The sequence below is a fragment of the Orycteropus afer genome, unplaced genomic scaffold (genome assembly GCF_000298275.1).
Source record: "Orycteropus afer afer isolate SDZICR_OR568_19922 unplaced genomic scaffold, OryAfe1.0 scaffold00014, whole genome shotgun sequence".
Lineage (NCBI taxonomy): Eukaryota > Metazoa > Chordata > Mammalia > Tubulidentata > Orycteropodidae > Orycteropus > Orycteropus afer.
In genome coordinates, this window is record NW_006921601.1 from 8,472,519 (window position 1) to 8,494,199 (window position 21,681).

At 41.2% G+C, this 21,681-nt stretch overlaps 1 protein-coding gene across 1 annotated transcript in view; it reads right to left on the reverse strand.

The window, feature by feature from the left end:
* GALNT18 (polypeptide N-acetylgalactosaminyltransferase 18) overlaps positions 1-21,681 on the reverse strand; it is a 440,243-nt gene that overhangs the window by 102,644 nt on the left and 315,918 nt on the right. Inside the window, exon 5 of the mRNA XM_007956750.1 lies at positions 16,002-16,116. Coding sequence (XP_007954941.1) covers positions 16,002-16,116 — 115 coding nt within the window. The remainder of the gene's footprint in view (positions 1-16,001; positions 16,117-21,681) is intronic.

Genomic DNA, 21,681 nt, shown 5'->3' on the forward strand with positions numbered 1-21,681 from the left:
GCACTATGCCACCAGAGCTCCTATATATATATATATATATATATATATCACTGTCATTGAGTCAGACCCGACTCATAGCAACCCCTCCTTGGGTTTCCAAAGTGGTATCACTATAGAAGTAGATTGCCTAATCTTCCTTCTGGGGAGTGGCTGGTGGGTTTGAACCGCAGACTTCTGGTTAGCAAGTCAAGTGTCTTAGGTACCATATACGCTACCAGAACGCTCTCTCTCTCTCTCTCTATATATATATATGAAAAAAAATTTTTAATGTTTTACAAGTACCATTCAGTGACGTTAATTCCATTTTTTATATTCTTTAATCATCATCACTGTTTCTAAATTTTTCATCACCCTTAACAGAAGCTCAGTGCCCTCTAAACAATGACTCCCCTCTTTCCCTCTCCCTCCCACTCTGGTAGTCACTAAAAAAAAACTTTAGTTTCCATACATTTACTTAATATAGGTATTTTGTATACATGGGGTTATGCAATATTTGCCCTTTTGTGACTGATTTGAAAATATATTTTGAATTCAATCCATTCTCTCAATCTGCACAGTCTTGTCCAAGTGCAAGTCACCTTCATCTTTGGCTGAGTACTTCATCAACAGTCTCCTAACAGGTCTTTTCATTTCAACTCTCATTGCCTTCCAATTCATCTTCTAAAAATAGAAATCAGATATATTCTCTTCTCTGCTGTACTTCAAGTCAGCTATTATTTATTGAGTGCTTTGTGCCAAAGGTGCCCTCGTGGTGCAGTAGTTAAGCACTTGGCTGCTAACTGAAAGGTTGGTGGTTTGAACCCAACAGCTGTTCCATGGAAGAAAGATGTGGCAGTCTGCTTCTGTAAAGATTTACAGCCCTGGAAATCCTATAGGTCAGTTCTCTGTCCTATACAGTCACTATGAATTGGAATTGACTTGACCACAATGGGAGGGTGGGGGTGAGGAGAACCATGTGCCAGATACATTTTCGGGGATGGGGATTTTATCAGTGAACAAAACATACAAAATCCCTTACTTCCTAGAATTTATAATGTTTTATAGCACTTATTATAATTTATAACTACACATCTATTTTTCTGTTCCCTTTTTGTCAACCATCTTCCCCATTATACCATTAGCTCCAAGAAAGAAGAAATTATATTTAATTTTTAAACATTGTATGCTCAATGTCAAGCAGGGTATCTTATACATGGTAGAAAGTCAACAATTAATGTCAAATGAAGTAACTACATTAAATGTGCACATAAAATTATAAATAGGGTGACTATATATCCTTGTTTGCCTGGTTTATATCTGTTATCCCAGTTTAATTATTAATAGCCTCCTCTTTCACTCTTCAAAGTGTTTTGAATTAGACAATAGATTAGAATTTATTTATATGTTTACTACATATTTATATGTGTCCAATTTACACTGGTACAACCTGATTTCAGTAACATTAAAATCCAACTAAGTATCTGTCTTGAAATCATAGTACTACTAATATCTTATCTTCCTTACTCCGTGATTTCTTTACACAGCTACAATTCCAGTGCAGTAAAAATTATGCAAGTCATCAAGACCTATCCCCACTGACATGCAGTATTTGAAGCAGGCACAACGAATAAAGTAGAGCATGCTGCATTTAGTGCTTTGCTCCCTGCTGGATGCTAGCACTGAAAGATGCTAGCACTGAAAGAGACCAGGGCTCCTGCCTCCTGGACTTCCCAAAGTGAGACAGACAACATAGACCTACCTTTCTAGCAGGACCTAAGGGAGTAAATGGTGTTTCCTTGGGTAGTTTACCCTAAGGATTAGCCTTTTATTTTCAGGGCTGTTTTCATTCACAGTTAAGCCTTGCATTATAGAAAGACTTACACAATTTCTGTAAACCATCATCTACAAGTACTAACTAGCAAAATTTATTCATAGGAATCAGTGGTTCAGTAATAGAGTTCTCATTTTTGATGCAGGAGGCCAGGTTCAATTCCCTGACAGTGTACTTCATGTGTACTCACCACCCATCTGTCAGTGGATGATGCTGAACAGACTATGTTTACAGACTAGATGCGTAGGAAGAAAGGCCTGGTGATCTACTTCAGAAAATCAGCCAGTAAAAACCCTACAGATCACAATGGTCTGATCTGCAACTGACCATGGGGACGGGCGCAGGACTGGGCAGCGTTTTCCATTGTATATGGGTTACCATGAGGTGGAAGCTGACTTGACAGCAGCCAACAACACAGCCCCCCACCTTGAGCCATTTTACAAGGTAAAGAGCATTTGCAATGGGAGTGGATGTCTCCGAATTCCTCTACTGCAAATTCAGGTTTGTGAATATCAGCCCTTGTCAAAGGAGAACCACAACAGTGGCTGGGAGATGACAAGGATGAGGAGGAGGAACCCAGGCTCCATTGCTGCGATTCATTAGGAGGAGAGGTTCCGGCCCTGTTGGATGGTCCCTCCAGGGAAAATTAGAACTACCATGTAATAGTGGCAAAGAAGCTGCCTTCTAGGGCCTGATACGAATCAGCTGGTAGGCTCAGCTGAATGGGAAAAAAAAAAGGAAGACTTAGAGAGAGAGAATGGCTCTCTGGAGCTTTAACATACATTGCTGGCTCTCAGAGTTGGGTTTTTTTTTTTTTCCCCCAAAAAAGTCAGGAAATTAAACACTGACACATTACTAGCATCTAATCTACAGTCCATAATCAGATTTTGTTCATTTTCTCCAATAACAGCCCTTTGCAATTTCCCCCCTTGGTCTCAACTTTTTAAGAAGGTAAACATTTGAGAAACTGACTTTCAAACCCTTTATCAATTGTTACCTCTTCTATGCATTTTACTAATTTTGCTTTTCTATGGCACCCTCACTGAGCACAATTTAAAAAAACATAAGCACAAAGACCCTTCCAGAGTAAAATTGTCCATGGGCACTCTCTCTGTTCTGCTCCCCACCACTCCTAGCTAATTGCTTCATTATGTACTTTTTTAATTGCTTTGTTCTTTAGGGATTAATTTTGTACTTATCTTCACTAACCGTAAAACTTTTATAACGTACTGTTAAGCTGCGTCTGTTTGGCTGCTGGTTTGTAATTGCAAAAAAACACTCCATGGCTGGTGTGCTACAGCAGAGAAGGCTTCCTCTCAGCGTTTCCAGATGCCTTCCCCATGCCACTGTGCGTGGCAGAATAATTGTGTCTGGGCTGCTTGGAGCACCAAGCTTCCCTCATACATGGACCCACAACTGAGGAAAGACTCCCTAAAGTTTAGGCCTCACAGACACATAAGGTTTAGTCAGCCTCATACATCCCAGAAGATGAGGCTTTATAAACTCCAGTTGTTCAGACTTCAGGGGCCCTAGGAATTTAAAACCCTACAAGTCCTAGGAGGCAAGGTTGTTGTTATTGTTGTTATTTGCCGTCGAGTCAGCCCCGACTCATAGCGACCCCTCCTTGGGTTTCCGAGGCAGTATCACTACGGAAGTAAGATTGCCCAACCTTCCTTCCGAGGAGTTAGTGCTACACATTCCAACAGAAAGGAGCTATCTACGGCTGACCACCTAGAAGGAAACAAAAATATCAATGTTGGCTCAGCTCTCAAGGTCAAGTCCGTCCTTCCCAGAGCTTGGCCTCTGCCTATAAACAAGTGCTAGGTTATCAGTCGTCAAGGAGGAGGACAGGTCTCCTTCTCCCATCAAGGTCAAATGAAATCTCTAAACTATCTGCCTCATGTTAATTGCCACACCCCCCACATCAACCCTTTGAAATCTGCCTCCTATTCCCATCCCTTGACTCCAACTGTGTTTGGAGTCTTAGGGTTGCACCAAATGTCCTTTATCCAATTTCACTTTCATAGAATAAAGTGATGATTTTGAACACAGGCTTTGTTGTCAGATAGACCTGTTTTGTAATACAAGCTCTGTAACTTCCTCTCTATGACACCTGGGCAAGCAACTCAACCTATCTGAGCCTTAGTCTTCTCATCTATAAAATAAGCATAATAATTCTGGCCTCCCATGGTTCTTGAGAGAATTAAACAACATGCAGCATAAAAATCACAAGAATGTAAATTCTGTGAGGGCAGTACTAGGCTATCTTGTTTGTTGCTGTATACCTGAAGCTTAGCACAATGTGGAGAACAGTAGATAATTCATAAATATTTGTTAAATAAATATATGCTCTAAGCACATAGTAAATGTTCTACAAATAGTAGCTATTACCATTAGTATTCATCTTAGCTTGCCAACTGCATTCCTGAAACACTCTATTCCATGGCATCTGTGATTGGTTTTCTACCAATCCAGCTCCTATGTTCCCAGCTAGCTGTATTTTCTCTATCACTATGGGCACCACCTTGTCATTCCCTTTTCCTACGTCCAAGCTCAGCCCTAAAATATTCTCTTCTCTTCGCAGTTTAAACTATCATCATCACTGGGTATCCCCATCTTCTTATCTTCAGTGGGTCTACAAAAAGGCCTCTCCTTGTCTCATCTTCAAGTCTTTCTTCTCTTTACCTTTAGTTATATAGTTCTGGCTTCCTGTTTAAATCAGAATTCAGGTGTTACAGTTTTTGTACCCTAAATGCCAAGTTCACAACACAAGTAGCATAAGAAATGTTCATTGTATGAATGAGTAGATGGATGAATAGTATACTTTTTGGTCATTTCCACTGTTATTTCTAATATCAAACTTGCCCCATTTCCCCCATCAAACCAACTCTATCCCTAGCTCCTCTTTCTTAGCCAATGGCACCTCCAAACCTTCCATCATCTGGGCTTGAAATCTCAGTGCCATCTTTGTTGGACCTTTAATAGCTCATTTATAAGGACCAGGAAAGGCTAGGTCTTGACCTTCGGTAATCACTCAAATTATTGTTAAAATCAAACATAGAACGAAAGGAACATGTGGAAAACCCCTTAGTTAAAGCTTCAGGTCACTGGAAAAATCCCATGAGGAAGTACAAAGGCCCAGATGCATCTGTCAACCTCAAAATCGTGTGTGTGTTTGGCATCTTTTCAAATCCTTGGCCTCACAAGACCATATGGATAAAAACTTATTCTACAGCTGTCAGTGTTCTGTAGGCCTTACTCCATCACAGCGGCTGACAGACAATGCAGACACAGATTCTAACTCATGATAAAATGATGCAAAATAGTGGCGGAGCTCACTTTTCCCAACCACACCACATACATACACACACAGCTCTCACTTTATTCTGAACTCCAGCTCCCCAACCACATTATTCTCTCTCTCTCTCTCTCTCTCACACACACACACACACACACCCCTACCTCTCAGGTTATTCTAAACTCCAGCTCCAGCTGGCTTGAGGCAGCCATAGCATTTAGGAGCAACCAGACACTAAAATCCAATTTAAGGTGTTTAATTTTCTCTGTCTCCAGGGACGGGAGGTAAGAGAACCTGCTTGCAGCTTTTCTATGAGATGTTACATCTGGAAGTTGTCTGAGACCTTTTTAGCCGAGGGAAGATGTTGATCTCCACATTCCTTCTTTTCATTCTTAAGCCTCTAACTGTGCTCTCAAAGACTAATAACAAACTACGTTGCTTTACCAGAAACTGCGGTATCCATGGTTTTTTTTTATTAACTTCCTTGTGGCTGCGTGAGAACAGCCATGGTGGTAACAGTGAGCTGAGATTAGTCAGACCTCAGGTCCAGGGCTTCTGTGGAGAACCATATAACCAGGCTATTGTGTGCTTCAGCACACAGCTGGCTTAACAAGCACAAATTAACCTGCCTAGACTTTTTTCACAGGTAATTTTAGCCAAGTCCTTAACCCTTGAACCTTAGATATATTTTTTAAAGTCTCACATGATGGCGGTGCCTGTTCTAGGCAGTTACTATGGATCTATCTTTGCTTTCCCTTCTCCCTCTTTCTTTCTGGCTTTTTCAACCCAGATTTCTAACTTCCTGTGTTTGATTCCTTCCATTTGCCAACTCCTCAATCTATCTCCTTTCTGACACTTTGGACTTGGGTTTTCTGCTCAGCTCCTGACTCTGTTAGCCCCTCAAGTTTTGAAGTCTCCTTTGATCTCAGGTGAAGACTTTGGGTAGTATTAATGGATCCAGACCCCAGCAGTCATGAGCTTTGAAACTAGTCAGGCTGGTTCTAATCTTGAGAGATCTTAGGGAGGAATGTTGCTGTTGTTGTTGTTATGTGTCAAGTCAAGTCGACCCAACTCATAGCGACCCCTCCTTGGGTTTCCCAGGAAGTATCACTACGGAAGTAGATTGCCCAACCTTCCTTCTGAGGAGCAATGTTGTTGTTGTTGTTGTTGTTTGCCGTCGAGTTGGCCCCGACTCATATAGCGACCCCTCCTTGGGTTTCCGAGGCAGTATCACTACGTCGAGTTGGCCCCGACTCATATAGCGACCCCTCCTTGGGTTTCCGAGGCAGTATCACTACGGAAGTAGGATTGCCCAACCTTCCTTCCGAGGAGTGGCTGGTGGGTTTGAACCGCCTGCCTTCTGGTTAGTAGTCAAGTGCCTTAGCCACTATGCTACCAGAGCTCCCCTGAGGAGCAATGGAGGTATATAAATGACCTTATTACCACCAGGTTCCTCATTTATAAAATGAGGATAACAACACAGACCTCACAAGGCTGATATAAAAATTAATATAATATACACAAAGTCATTGGCAATTAGCACACAATAAGTAGAAATTCTTCCTCTTATTAGTGTTAATATTAGCATCACCATCATCCAAATTGGTGGCCTAATAGTGACTACAGGTTATCAAGAAACTGTTAGCAACTGTAGACTCTGTGTCTGGTTTATGAAATAATAACCATCTTTTATTGCCTAAGAATTCATGTCACTAAACTGTAAACTATATCTTAGACATTCTAGATCTTCAAAGGCTCATGTTTGTAACAAAGTAAATATTTGTCTGAATTCTACCAGCTCTGAGTCATCCCAGAAAAAAATTTCACTTTATCCCTTTCCTTTACATCATTGATTAAAATGTTGAACAAGCCGGGATGAGACAGGAGCCCACCAAAGGCTGCCTTTTGCTACTGATTAATTGGCTCTTCTTTAAAAAAAAAAAAAAAAATTCTTGCCCATCTGATAACTCTACCTCACCCACCTTCAATCCTTCTTTTCAGCCCCATGTCCCATGATAGGTCTGTGGTTCCCAACCCTAGAGTCTAGCCACAGCCATGCCCTTTCTCAGCTGTCAAGATATCTGCTCATGCCAAGTAACTCCTGGGAACACTTGCCTTCCTCTTCATGTCATAAACACACACTTATCCTTCAAGACACAGCATAAAGGCCACTTGCTCTGAAGCTTCACCCAATTGCCGTCGGTGGAATGGTCACCATCTCCTTAGCATTCTTGCAATGTGTATCCTTGTCGGCTTGATTCTGAGCAGATTGTACCCTCCTTACTTAGACTTTTAAACAGAATTATACTCACAATGATGAACTTTCATCTAGAAAGTATTTTCTGGAATGACACTTTAATTCTCTTAATCAATATCTATATAAAATCTAGTTAAAATGTTTTCAATTAATTTTCCAGTTTTATTTTACCAGAGCTGTTTTTATTGAGGTTACTACTTTTTTTTTTTTTTTTTGCATTGATTTCACAAGTAAGATATGATTCATCTAGAAGTATTTTTTTGGTCCCTATTAAATTTTACAACTATGGCCATCATCACAGAGTTTTCTTTGTGGTAATGATTTCAAACAAGTTTAGTTTCTCTGAATCTAACTTTGCAGATATAAATTATATTGATACTCGATTCTTTAGTCCATTTTTAGTTTTTAAAATTTTACTGTGGTCAATTTTATTTGTTACTTTAGCTTGTATTGTTTATCTTTGGAATCACTCATGGCTGGAAAAAGAATAGTTTGCATTTTAAAATTATTTAGCAATACTGCAAGAAAAATTATGAGCAGGTTCTGTCAGGTGTATAGTTACTATCCTTGCCATTGATGGATGAAAGAACAATGAAAGTTGCTGAGAGATCAAAACATTCTGTTTATGCTCATGACTGTTTTGACAATCTTCCATTAAACTAGTACTTAGAACATCTTAAGGTGGTTTTTGATTCCAGCTAGATAGCAAGCCTCTCGAAGGCATAGTCTATGCCATTTATCTCTGATATCCTAGTATCTGAAAAATGTGTGTTTGAAAAATGAATCCAGAAGGAAATTGTGAGAAACTGTATCAGATTCCTTACTGAGGCCACTACACTACCCCTACCTGTCCAAGGCATAATGGTTTCTGAAGCAACCCTTCTTGGGTTCAAGTCTCAGCTTTAGCACTTGTAAGTCATGTGACCTGGGGCAAGTTATAGCACCTCTTTGGCCTCCTGTGTACATCTGTAAATGATGATAATGGTAGTACCCACATCACAAGGTGGCTGTGAGAATAGAAAGTGCTTAGCATAGTAACTGGAAAATACTAAGTGTTACATGGTCATTAACTATTGTTATTAGCTCATAAATAAGATCTAACTTTCTAGAACAGACCAAGAGATAGTCAGGCCTTGACATGTCCCATTGGGAAGGAGCTCACTATCTCACTAGGCATCCATTCCCTTTTTAAATTTTTTGATGGTTCTAATATTGTTTCTTATATTGAATTAACAACTACATTCCTACAGCTTCCAGCCACAGTTCCTGGTTCTGAGCTTTCTGAGATATGTGGAATATATATGGAACATATTTTCTTTCTTGGCTAGGCTTCAGATTCAAAGCTGTTTATTGAGCATATAATATGTTCCAGGCACCATTATGAAAATTAAGTAGACACAAGTCCTGAGAACAAAGATTTTAAAGATTACCCAGAAAAAAGAAGGAAAGATGATATTTTTGTGTCTCCCAGATATTCTCCTTTGTTTTGAATCTGAGACCTATTCCACATGATACAAGGTTTGTAAGCTTGAATCTATTCTATAGACTCACCCACCCAGTGCCATCTAGTTGGATCCAACTCAGCAATCCCTCCTTGGGTTTCTGAGGTGGTATCACTATGGAAGTAGATCGCCCAACCTTCCTTCCAAAGAGGGGCTGGTGGGTTTGAACTACCAGCCTTTTCGTTAGCAGTCAGATGCCTTAGGTATTATGCTACCAGAGCTCCTTTATAGACTCACAGGCATAATATAAAACCTATATAACAGATATTGTATGGCATTATTACAATAATCTATGGCACTAATTAGTGAATAGAACAATTGATCAGTGGAACCAGAATAGAAAATCTAGAAACAGATCTAAATGTGTATGGCAATTTAGCTCTGGTGGTGTAGTGCCTAAGGCATCTGACTGCTAACCGGAAGGCTGGTGGTTCAAACCCACCGGCCACTCATCAGAAGAAAGGTTGGGCAATCTACTTCTGTAGTGATACTGCTTCAGAAACCCAAGGAGGGGTCACTATGTGTCGGATCCGACTTGATGGCAGTGCATTGTGTTGCGTTGCATTAAAGGCAACATTGCAAATCAGGAAGGAAAAAATGTTATTTTAAATAGAAGGCATTGGGATAACCAGATGACCATATAGAAAAAGAAGACATTGGATCCATTCCTCACACCACACATTAAGATAAATTCTGAAAGAATTAGAGATTAAAATATAAAAAATATTGTCATACAAGTATCAGAAGAAGACATTGGTGAATTTCTGTACATCATGAGAGTGGATAAGTTTTCCTACGCCTGAAATCTAGATGCAAGAAAGCACTGCTGCATTTGCTTACATTAAAATAAAAAGTCTTTGCATTGCAAAAAATATTATAAGCAATTCAAAAGACAAGCAACAAACTGGGAGAAATATTTGCAATTTATATGATAGGCAAAGTATTATCATTCCTAACGTGTAAACAGATTCTAAAAATAGAGAAAACAACCCTTTAAGAAAGTGGGCCAAATATATGAATAGCTCACAGAAAAAAGGAATGTAAATGACCTTAATCATATGAAAAGCTGTTCAACCTAGCTCTTAATAAGAGAAATGCATATTAAAACTACTCTGAAAGCCATTTCTCATCTGTCAGATTGGCAAAAACCCAAATAAGCTGCAACATACTTTGCTGATGTGGCTGGGAGGAAACAGGCACTTTCATTATTGCTAGTAGGAAAAGCACAACCCCTGTGCAAGCAGATTTGAAAATGTCTAGCAAAATTATACATATATTTACTCACTAGCTTTGCAATTCCACTTTCTGGAATTTATTTGAAAGGTACCTGGTAAAAATATATATATAAAAGAGTAATCACAAGACTATTAATCATAGCACTGTGTTTTCAAAAAGAAACTGGTAGAATAAACTAAGCAAAATGAAAAAAAATGAGCCAATTAGGTCAGTAAGATAACCATTCAAAAATGGAGTACTATGCAGCTATAAAAATGAATGAGGAATATCTCCATATAGTGTTATAAAATAATCTTCAGTAAGTATATGTGTGTGTGTTCAATAATAAACATATATTGAGCTGACTGAATAACCTCCAAAGAGATTTGTTGAAGTTCTATCCCCAGCACTTTTGAATGTAACTTTGTTTGGAAATAGAGTCTTTGAAGATGTTATTTATAAGTCCACATGAGCTCATACTGGAGTTGGTCGGTCCTAACACAATATGACTGGAATCCTTATCAAATAACAAGAAGAGACACAGAGAGGGAAGGTGATCATGAAGACAAGAGATGTGGATAGAAGTCATCTACCAACCAAGGGATGCCAGGGATTGCCTTACACCATCAGAAGCTAGGAGAGAGGCAGGGAACAGATTCTCCCTCAGAGTCCTCAAATCAATAAACCCTAATTTTGGACTTCTAGCCACTGGAAGCATGAGACAATACATTTCTGTTCTTATAAACTACCTGCTTTTTGGTACTGTGTTATTGCAGCCCTAGGAAACTAATGCTCTATATGCATCTGTATAAACAAGGTAGTAAAAAGGGTGCACTGCATGCTACTACCATTTATCTATGGGGATATGTGAATACAGACACATATTTGCTTGTATTTTTTAAAGTGTAAAGTAAAACAAACACACAAAATATGTTAACCTTAGAGGTAGTGAGGCTATAGGATGGAGAGGATGGTGATGGTGCCTTGTGTTGAAGATTTGACTTTGGCGCTATGTAAATATTTAAATAATTATAAATGGTTAACCATAAAAAGGAAATTCTTAAAATTCAAAAGCAAAATGAAAGAAATGAACCTGTCTATGAGGCTGTAGGATAATCACACAGAGTGGAACTATTTTAACCAAAGAAAAACCCAAACTCACTGCCGTCGAGTCGTCTACGACTCATAGCGACCCCTTCTTGGGTTTCCGAGGCAGTATCACTATGGAAGTAGACTGCTCAACCTTCATTCCAAGGAGTGGCTGGTGGGTTTGAAGGGAGCTCTGGTGGCGTAGTGCCTAACGCACTTGACTGCTAACCAGAAGATTGGCAGTTCAAACCCACCAGCCACTCCTCAGAAGGAAGGTTGGGCAATCTACTTCCATAGTGATGTTGTTGTTTGCCGTCGAGTCGGCCCCGACTCATAGCGACCCCTCCTTGGGTTTCCAAGGCAGTATCACTACAGAAGTAGGATTGCCCAAGCTAGTGATACTGCCTTGGAAACCCAAGAGGGGGTCGCTATGCGTCGGAGACGACTTGACAGCACATAACAATAACAATTTGACCATACATCTGTAATGTGGTATAACCAAAAATCAAAAGAGATGCAAAAATAAATAGATATAGATAGATAGATAGATAGATAATTGGACTATCTCCAGTAATTACATAGGACCCCTGGTGGTACAGTGGTTAAGTGCTTGGCTGCTAATGGAAAGGTGAGTGGTATAAATTCACCAGCCATTCTGCAGGAGAAAAATGAGGCAGTTTATTCCATAAAGATTACCATCTTGGAAACCCTATCAGGAAGTTCTACTCTGTCCTGTAAGCTGCTATGAGTCAGAATTGACGTGATGGCAACAGGTTAGTTAGTAATTACATATGATCATATGGTGGTGGTACTGCTGTTACTGGTATTTTGAAATTGTTGTGCATGTTCCAGGGAATAAAGTAAATGAGTAATTATGTTGGTGCCATTTAAAAAACCAGAATTCTTGGCATGGGAGAAAGGAAATACAGATGTGAAATTGATGAGATTAAATAAAAACCCTGTAGTCCTAAATTTGAATCGGAAAGATCAGCAAAAACGCTGGAGTATTTTATTTCTACAAAAATGTTAATAATTTCTAGTTCTGAACACTGAAAAGACCTAGAAATAATGACCAATGCAATAGCAATGAGCACCTCTAGTCTGCAGACTGTGGTTTTAAACACAATTTCTCAACAAAAGAAAACTGAGAGCCTTAGGGAAATGGCTGATGATAGGACTGAACCAGGAAATGTACAAGATGAGCCTGGACAGCCCTGATAGCAGAGAAACCGTCCAAGAGTCAAAAAAAAGACTCAGGAGCCAATGTGAATAGGCTCCCAGTGGCCAAAAGTAGAACATTTGCAAATCAATAAGGATGTTAAGCAATGAATTGAAATATATCAAATATATTTAGATCTGTAAACTTATAATGATACTAAAAAACTTAATGGGCCACCTTTGGAAGGTAGTTCATTCATTCATCATTTTGAAAGGTGTTATATAAAGAATTATTTATCCTGACTTTCCCAAATAAACTTTGGCTTTAGAACAACCAGAGTTAATGATTGTAATTGTCTCTTTATAAAAGTTATCTCAGATAACTTGAAAAAATAAAATTAAAATATTACCATTTTGCAGCCACTAATAGCACAGTAGGAGCTCTGGTGGCATAATATGACTGCTAACCAGAAGGCTTGCGGTTCAAGCCTGTCAGCTACTCCTCAGAAGGAAGGTTAGGCAATCTACTTCCGTAGTGATATTGCTTCAGAAACCCAAGGAGGGGTCACTATGAGTTGAATCCAACTTGATGGCATTGCGTTTGGTTCTTTTTTTTTGGTTTGGTAGCACAGTGGTTAAGTGCTTGGATGCTAACCAAATTGTGGGCAGTTCGAACCCACTAGCCATTCCACAGGAGAAAGATGTAGCTGTCTGCTCCCATAAAGATTTATAGCCTTGGAAACCCTATGGGGCAGTCCTCCTCTGTCTTACAGGGTCACTATGAGTTGGAATCAACACGACAGCAACAAGTTTTGTTTTGTTTAATAAATTGTTATGAGAGCAGTGGTGCCTCAGTGGTAGAATTCTAGACTTCCATGCAGGAGGCATGGGTTCAATTCCCAGCCAATGTACCTCATGTACCACCACTTTTCCATTATTGGAGTCCTGTGTGTTGCTATGATACTAAACAGGTTTCAGTGGAGCTTCCAGACCTAAGACAGATTAAGAAGAAAGGCCTGAAGATCTACTTCTGAAAATCAGCCAGTGAAAATCCTACGGGTCACAATGGTACAGAAGCAGGCAGTGTCTCATTCCATTGTGTGAGGGGGATCACCACGCGTTGGAGGCCAACTGATGGCAGCTAAAAGCAACATAGCAACCCATTTTACAGATGAGGAAACTGAGGCACTGAAATGTTATCTCTTAAAATGTGAAAGACGAACAGTATTAACCACATAATATGTGGAAATCTATTTTGAGGACAATCAGTAGTTTTGTATCTCTTGAAAGGGCAACTGGAATTCAAATTAAGTACCCTTCTCTTTCTTTTCTGGTACAAATAGTTAATGAGCTTGGCTGCTAACCAAAAGGTTGGAGGGTTGAGTCCATGCAGAGGCATGTTGGAATAAAGGCCTACAGATCTACTTCAAAAAAATCAGTCTTAGAGAACACAGTTCTAACCTGATACACACGGGGTCACCACGAGTCAGAATCAACTTGATGGCAAATTGTTTTTTCCCCCTCTTTTCCTCAGTTCTACCAGCCAACAAGGAGCCCTGATGGCACAACGGTTAAGCTCTTGGCTGCTAACTGAAAGGTTGTGGTTAAAACCCACTCAGCCAATCTATGGAAGAAAGAGCCAGTGAAGTGTTTTTGTAAAAATTATAGCCTAGAAAACCTTATGGGTCAGTCGTACTCCATCACACTGGGTCACTGAGTCAGAATCAACTCAATGGCATTCCACCACCACAACAATAACAACAACAGCCAACAGGTTGTTGGGTCCCAAGAATCAGCATTTCTTCTGCTCCCATGACACTCATCTCTGCCAAGTGGGAGGGAAGAGATGGAGAGAAAAAAAAGTCAGGCAACATTTTATATGATATTTTCTGTCTCAAATGCAAAATCACCTGAGAGATGCTAACAGGTATTTGAGAGCCTCATCCAGGCCCACACTCCAGAGTAGCTTTATAATCTAGAGAAAGAAAGGTCAGAAATCTTCCACCACAGTATGATTGACTCACATACATGTTGGAAGCAGAGTTCACAAATCTAATTCCTTTTTCTACTCCCAGACATTTTTACTCAGAGAGCACAAGGGGTGGGAGGCAGTCCTTCCTGCTCAGCCAATTCCCCACAGCAGCTCCTAGTAAAAAATATTATGTTTCGGGCTGAGCATTTATCCAGGAGCAGTGCGGAAATGAGACGGTGAGGACTCAAATGGTGAATAAATGACCGGTGTAGGGAGAGCCGGAGAAATGAGGGTGCTTATGCAGGCGCTGTCCTCTATGAATATATTAGCTCCCCAATAAGCCCCTGCATTTTGACTGCTTCCAAAGCAATTTCTCCAGGTTTCAGTGAATATAGGTGTCTGGAAGTGTTTGCTAAACTCAGTTTCAGACATGCTGTTCCTGCTGTCAGTCCTGAAAGCCCCAGTATTAAGTCTAGGAGGTGAGTCAGGCCCCACATATTACTGTCAGGTCACCGCAGGCATTGTGAGATGCTAGTTGCATGTGCCCAGTTTCTCTTTCAGGTAGTGGCTGTGGCTTTCCACAGCCAGTGGACTGCCACCTAAGGAGGTTAGAATTGAGAAGAGACTATACTCAAGCTAGAGTCCTTGAGTGGAACTGAATATCAGGAACTAGAGATGACCAGATATAGACATTAAGCAAAGGGGGCAAGAATAAGGTCATTACCAGCCAAATGTTGGGTGAAGTCTGCATGGAGGTGTGAAGAGCTTGACATTGAGTAGGAACATCTTGTGTGATTGTCATGAACACCTGTGGGTTCAAGATCCTCTCAAAGGGTTGGCAAGCCTGTAATGCATGGATGCCAGCTGCTTAAAGATTCCCGGGGAGAAAACAGAAGGTACCATCATGGGGACAAGCCACAGCTCAAATGTTGGGTTTGTCATGAGGACATAGTCACTCCTTGGACATAGGGTGGCTTCCCACTAGGACAACGGCATTCACTGTATCCACAATCACATTCTTAACAATCATCATTTATCATTTGGATTTATCTTTCTTGGGCCCAAGGAAAGGGGCCAGAGAGTCTAGGAGATGTTCCTATAGGTGAGAAACAAAATGATGCCTATTGTGTGGATTCACACCATGAGCTGAGAAAAACTAGAAAACAGCTCTATACTTTGGAGCAGGATGGTGGCTATCTCAGAAGAATGTTGTAAGGCAGAATAGGCCCCTAGGCTCAGAAACCAGCATTGTGTGAACCTGGATATGTTTTGCTGTTGGTGCACCATGAGTTATGTAAGCTTTATGGGACACTGAGGAGGAGACAGAGAATATCTAATGAGAAATCCCAAGGGGAAATGACTCTCTAAGGGTCATGGAACAGGGGCCATCCCTTTTCCAGCCACCCCAAGGTGCCTGCAGTCTCTTCCTGTAGCACATTTTTGCTCACTTTTGAAGGGTCTATGTTTGGTTTTAACAAAAAGTTCTTCCCTTGAATTGGGGGCTCAACTTTCCCATGACCTCACTCTCAGCCAAGCAAGTCCTCTTCTTTCTGAAAATTCTACACATACATGGAGCAGGGTTAGACACTGGACATTTAGAATCAGGCTGTGCTCCTGAACCTTGAGCCTCATTTTCCCATCCCCTTCATTCACCTGTTTGGAAGCTGAGCCAAGCCCTTTCCACAAGAAACCCCGCTCACCCTGATCCCAAGCTCGACATTCTCTCCTCCATAGACTTCCATGCCTTCATCCAGTAAGCCGATCTCCTGGAAGTATTGCCGATCCACAATGAAGCAGCCAATGAGGGCAGGGCTCCTACAGGGGTGATAAGTGATGGAGTTAGCAGTGAGGGTATCTTGTGGGATCTGCTGGACAAGTAAGAGCAGTGGGGTCATCCTCCCAGGAAGATCTGGTCCTCTCCTCTACTTCCAGAATTGGTGTGGGCCTTGTTCCTAAAGTAGCCCTCCCAGGTCCACCTTCATCCAGCCACTCCAGGGAGGCTGTTTCATCAAAGCAGAAGGCAGATAGCTCCTGTCTGGGACCAGCTATCATTCCCAGGTAGTGCTTATATATGTGTTAGCCCAGAGAGGTGGTGGTCAGCTTGCCAGTCTAGATTGTCCATATCTCTAGCTGTCCTGACCCATGGATTCCAAACTGACAGCTAGTTTCTGTTTCTGCCTGGCCACTCATGCCAACTCTACCATCCTTGCCTAAAGTGGGTTCTGCATGCCAGCCTTACAAGTCTGCTTGCAAAGATTAGCTTGGGCTAGGTTGTAACGAAGTTTCCAGTTATTATTGTAGAGCTGTCTATTTTTTCCTTCAATTATTTCAGTGTTTTCTTTATATATTCAGGTGCCATAATGTTAGGTACACTTGTACTTATAATTGTTATATCTTCTTGATAAATTGACACGTTTATCATTGTATAATGCCCTTCTTTATCTCTTATAACAGATTTTGACTATTTTATCTGATATTAAAATTTCCATCCATGCTCATTTTTGGTTATTATTTTTTCTATCTTTTCACTTTGAACCTATTTGTGACCTTGGGCCTAAGATGTGTCTCTTATAGACAGCATATAGTTAGTTCTTGTCTTTTTGATTAGATTGCAAAGGGCTTTGGATAGCATGGGAAGGAATTTGGATTTTATATGCAGGCAACAGCTTGTCAGTAAAGAATTGTAAGCAGACAATGGTATAAACAGATCTGTTCTTTTTCAAAAAGAATACTGAAGGATGTTAGGTGGAAATTGAGGAACCCCATTGGGGAACTTTTTATTGTATCCACATGAGAGCTAATGAAGACCTGGACCAGAGTGTCAGGAACGGAGATAATTTTAAGACATAATTTGATATAAAATCAGCAAACCCTAAGTGGACTATGAGGGTAGGAGAGAGGGTGGAATCTAGATGCTGGCTTGCTTTCTGGCTTGGGTGATGGAGGATTAGAAGCCACTTATTGCATGAGAGTATAGGAGGAGAGTCTGGTTTCAGAAGGCAGAAGGAGTAAATAGTCCATACAGGGCAAACTGAGCTTAGGGTGCCTGTGGCACACCAGGGAGATAGATATCTAACAGGCAGGGCTTAGGTAGATGGTCTGGAATTCACCTGGGTTCTTAAACTGGAGAAGGCCTGGGTGGTGCAAATGGTTAATGCCCTTTTCTGCTAACCAAAGGTTTGGAGGTTCTAGTCTACCCAGAGGTAACTTGGAATGAAGGCCTGCTGATGTACTTCTGAAAAATCAGCCATTGAAAACCTTGTAGAGTACAGTTCTACTCTGACATACCATGGGTCTCCATGAGTCAGAATCGACTCAACAGCAACTGGTTTGGTTATTAGTTTGGGAAATTGGTAGGCTGGGGAATGGGCACCATATGCAAAAGAAGCAGAGAGGGGTTATGGACACAGAGGAGGTTTGATGGGACTGGAGCAGAAATGTGAGTGTGGCAGCCCCAGGAGATGAAGCTGAAGGGGAGGAGGGTCAGAAGCAGGCTCACAGGGTGTTGTATACCTTCCTGATGCTTGAGTTTGATTCTGTAGAACTTAGACAAAAATGACTTCACAGTATTTCAAAGATCCAAACTCTTCCTGCTTAGGCCGCTGTCTTCATAGATACATGAATGAGTGTCCTATGCAGGTTCTGCTTTTAAGGGTCGGGACTCCTGAAACAACCATCCCCTCCAGACCTGATTTCTGTCTGCATCAATGCAGGTGGGTACCTTTATGCTCCTTGCAAAGCTCTGCCTGACTCTTAAACACACAGATGACACTAGAAGGTAGCCTGGGGGACAGTTCCTGGAATGAAAGGAGCTTATGTTGCTTTGTATTACATAAGGGAGAAAGATTATGAAAAATTTAATTGAAGTGGGCAATTATTACCTAAGATCATATTTTCCTTGCCAGGAGGAAAAATACATTCATATTTATATCAGGATGGAATAGAACCCAAGTTTTCTGTTTCTTGTGTTTTCCTCTGTTACTTACTCTGTTAGGAGCTCTGGTGGTGTAGCGCCTAAGGCATTTGACTGCTAACCAGAAAGCTGGCAGTTCAAATCTACCAGCCACTCCTTGGAAGGAAGACTGGGCAATCTATTTCCATAAAGATACCACCTCAGAAACCCAAGGAGGGGTTGCTATGAGTAGGAAGCAACTCAACGGCAGTGAGTTTTTTGTTTTTGTTTTTGTTTTGGTATCTACTCTGTTAAGCCTTTGCCACAATTTTGTGCTATTAAGTATTTGTTGTGAGCCCACTGTGTGCAAGGGCCTTTTATACACATGGTCTCTTTCTGATCCTTATTATAATCTGGTAACAGCTCATTGTGACATCCTTGTCTTACAAGAAGAAGCAAGCAAGATTGAGAAAGAATAGCTCTGCAAGCTTTGGGCAGCAAAGCCAGATCTAAACCCAGGGCAGCTAGGTCCTTCATTTAGTCATCATCCCAATAGTTGGCCACGTTGAGCTTGGAAGTCATGTGGCCAATTTCTGCCTACAAGCTTGTTGAATGTCACTGGCGAGAATGTGCTGCCACATGATGGATGTTCTTGCAGAAGACTGCGTGTTCTGCTCATCTCTAAATCTTAAGCAGCAACCAGCAAACCTATACTCTAGGCCTTTGCCAGAGAATATAATCTCAACCTCAGATTGTCTATCACTCAATTTTTATCAAAAACTTGCTTGAGAGACATTACATGTATGGAGGATTTTTTACAAGGACATTCCTATTTTTTTTTTTTCTTTAATTTTATTTTGATTTGGGTGAAGATTTACAGAGTAAATTCACTTTCCATACAGCAGTTCACATATACTTTGACTCATGTCATTGACCAAAATTTACCACAATGCAACAGCTCCCCTCCCACTTCCTGCCCATAGTTACCTCTTCCCAGTGTCCATCCCTCTATACTCTCCTGCCCCCTGAGCTGTCTCCCTGTGCATAAGCAGCCCTTACTTCTCCCATGATTGTTCTCTCCAGGGCGTGTGTCTACTTGAGGTAAATGTTTAACTCACATGCCTGTACTTTGTTTGGCTGGAAACCACAGGTGTGGGTTCAATTCTAGACCTGAAGGGCAGTTTGGGGCCATAGTCTCAGTGGTTCCACCAGGCTCTATTGGACCAGCAAACCTGGTCCCCACCTTTTTTTTTTTTTTTTGCCCCCAAATGATTTTGAGTTTTGTTCCACATTGTTCTCCCTCTCTATCCAGGATCTCCTACATCCCTTCCAAGTGGATGACAGTGGTAGCCGGGCACCATCTAGTTCTTCTGGTCTCATAGTTGTATAGGTTGCAGATCGGATGGTGTACCAGTTGCTAGGACTGATTGTTTCCATTAATTTTGGTTGGACATTCCTGGTTTTATTCATAGATGAAGACAGCCCGACAAGAAGTGGTAGGTAATGCCACTTAATGTAACCCACCCTCACTCTTTATACCTTTGAACTGTACATTAGTGCTTTGCCCACATATGGTCTAAGTTATAAAAAGAGCCCTGTGATATCTTCGACTGTATTCTAAAGGGATGTCTTTGAGATGGTTGTTCACTGACTCCCTTAGTGACACATTTAGGAAGAACTGTATAAGAAATGTCTTTCAAACTTAGCTGCCAGTCAGAGAAAGCCTTGCTATCCTGAGGAATCAGTAGGACATTTCCACACAGGAAATGTGAATCTCATTTCTAAAACCATGTATGTTTCTTTTTTACCGAGCCAACCAGGAAGCTCAGAGCCAAGTCTACAGGTTCACTTTTAAGAACTGTGAAAGACTTAGGCCTACATAATTACATTCTAACTCAGTTTGTTGTGAGCTTCTGGTCTTTCCAGGCATTTATCTGTTTATGTTTTTCAATGTATTTTACATTTTCTCATAAGCTATTTCTAATCCTTTCAGGAATGAGGCAGGGCATAAATCAATATCACTTGTAGGCTGATTGTGTCCACTGAATATCCTGACTGGTTAATAAGCGATAGACTGGCTCAAGGCAGGCTATATTGATCCAGGTTAACTGGTTTGGATTCTGTTCATTCGCTACCAGGATCTGGCAGTTAGAGGAAGGCCCCTTCCTACATGTCCTGGAAGCAAACTTTCTGAGTGCCCTGTCATACTCAGCACTTCAGGAATGTGGAGAAAAAAGGCTGAGACCCCACTCTGCCTAGCTGACAGTTTTCTAAATCATCCTGCATTTAGACAGGAGATTATTTGGGTTTCTTCAATGGGCAAGTGAATCTTTTTAAATGATCTTGTGAGTGTCTATTATGTCCCAGGGTCTCTCCTGGTCTTTATATGATTGAATTTATTCCTCATGAAGTTGAAATTGATTCCATTTCATAGATATGGAATCTGAGGCTCAGAGAGGCTAGGGAACTTTTCTCCAAGACACACAGTAGGCAGAGGCAGAGCTAGTACTTGTCCCTGAGTGCTCACCTCTCAGGCCAGGGTCTCTGTGTCCTCCACCAAAGCAGGTGAGCCATTCAGATAGAAATGCTGTGATTTAAAAGGAAAAGGAGCAGGAACCTCAGAGTACCAGTCTGCTTGAGCAGCCTCCCACATCAGCATTCCTCCAGAAATGGCCTGAAAAATAGCTGTTTCTGCACCTGATGGGTTTCCAATTTCAAAGAAGGGCACATTTGCATGTGATTGACTGACAGTTTTCTTATCTCTAAGGATTCCTCATTTATCCTTTTCTCTCTTTTCTCCACCAGGTCCTCCAGCTGTAACAAATGCTAGGTGAGGGCTAGAAATGGTAGCAGTGTGCAAAAGAACAATCCAAAGTAATTTGCTTCAGTTAATGCTCTCAGCAGAGAAGCACCCTACTCGGGTTCATGCTGATTCACCTAATGAGAATCACTCTTGGCAAAGTCCTGCACTGAGTGTTTGCCCATAGCTAGTGAGTCCTCAGGGAGCCCTGGTGGCACAGTGGTTAAAGTGTTCAGCTGGCAATCAAAAGGTCAGTGGTTGGAACCTGTCAGTGGCTCCACCGGAGGAAAGTGTAGCAGTCTGCTTCCATAAAGATTGTAGTCTGCTTCCCTAAAGATTACAGTCTTGGAAACTCTATGGAGCAGTTCTACTCTGTACTATAGGGTCCGGTCCCTATGTGTTGGAATTGGCTTGATGGCAGTGGGTGGGAGTGAGCCCCGGAGCTCCCTTCTCCACTAAGGAAAGAAAGGCCTAGAAAGACTGAAGGCTAAAGTGTAGCTCCCAAATCCACTTGCTGTTCCAATCTGTTAACTGTTTGCACCACCCAGTGACTCCAGCAATTTCCTGTTATGTTGTTATGTTATGTGCCGTCGAGTCGGCCCCAACTCATAGCGACCCCTCCTTGGGTTTCCGAGGCAGTATCGCTACGGAAGTAGGATTGCCCAACCTTCTTTCCGAGGAGTGGCTG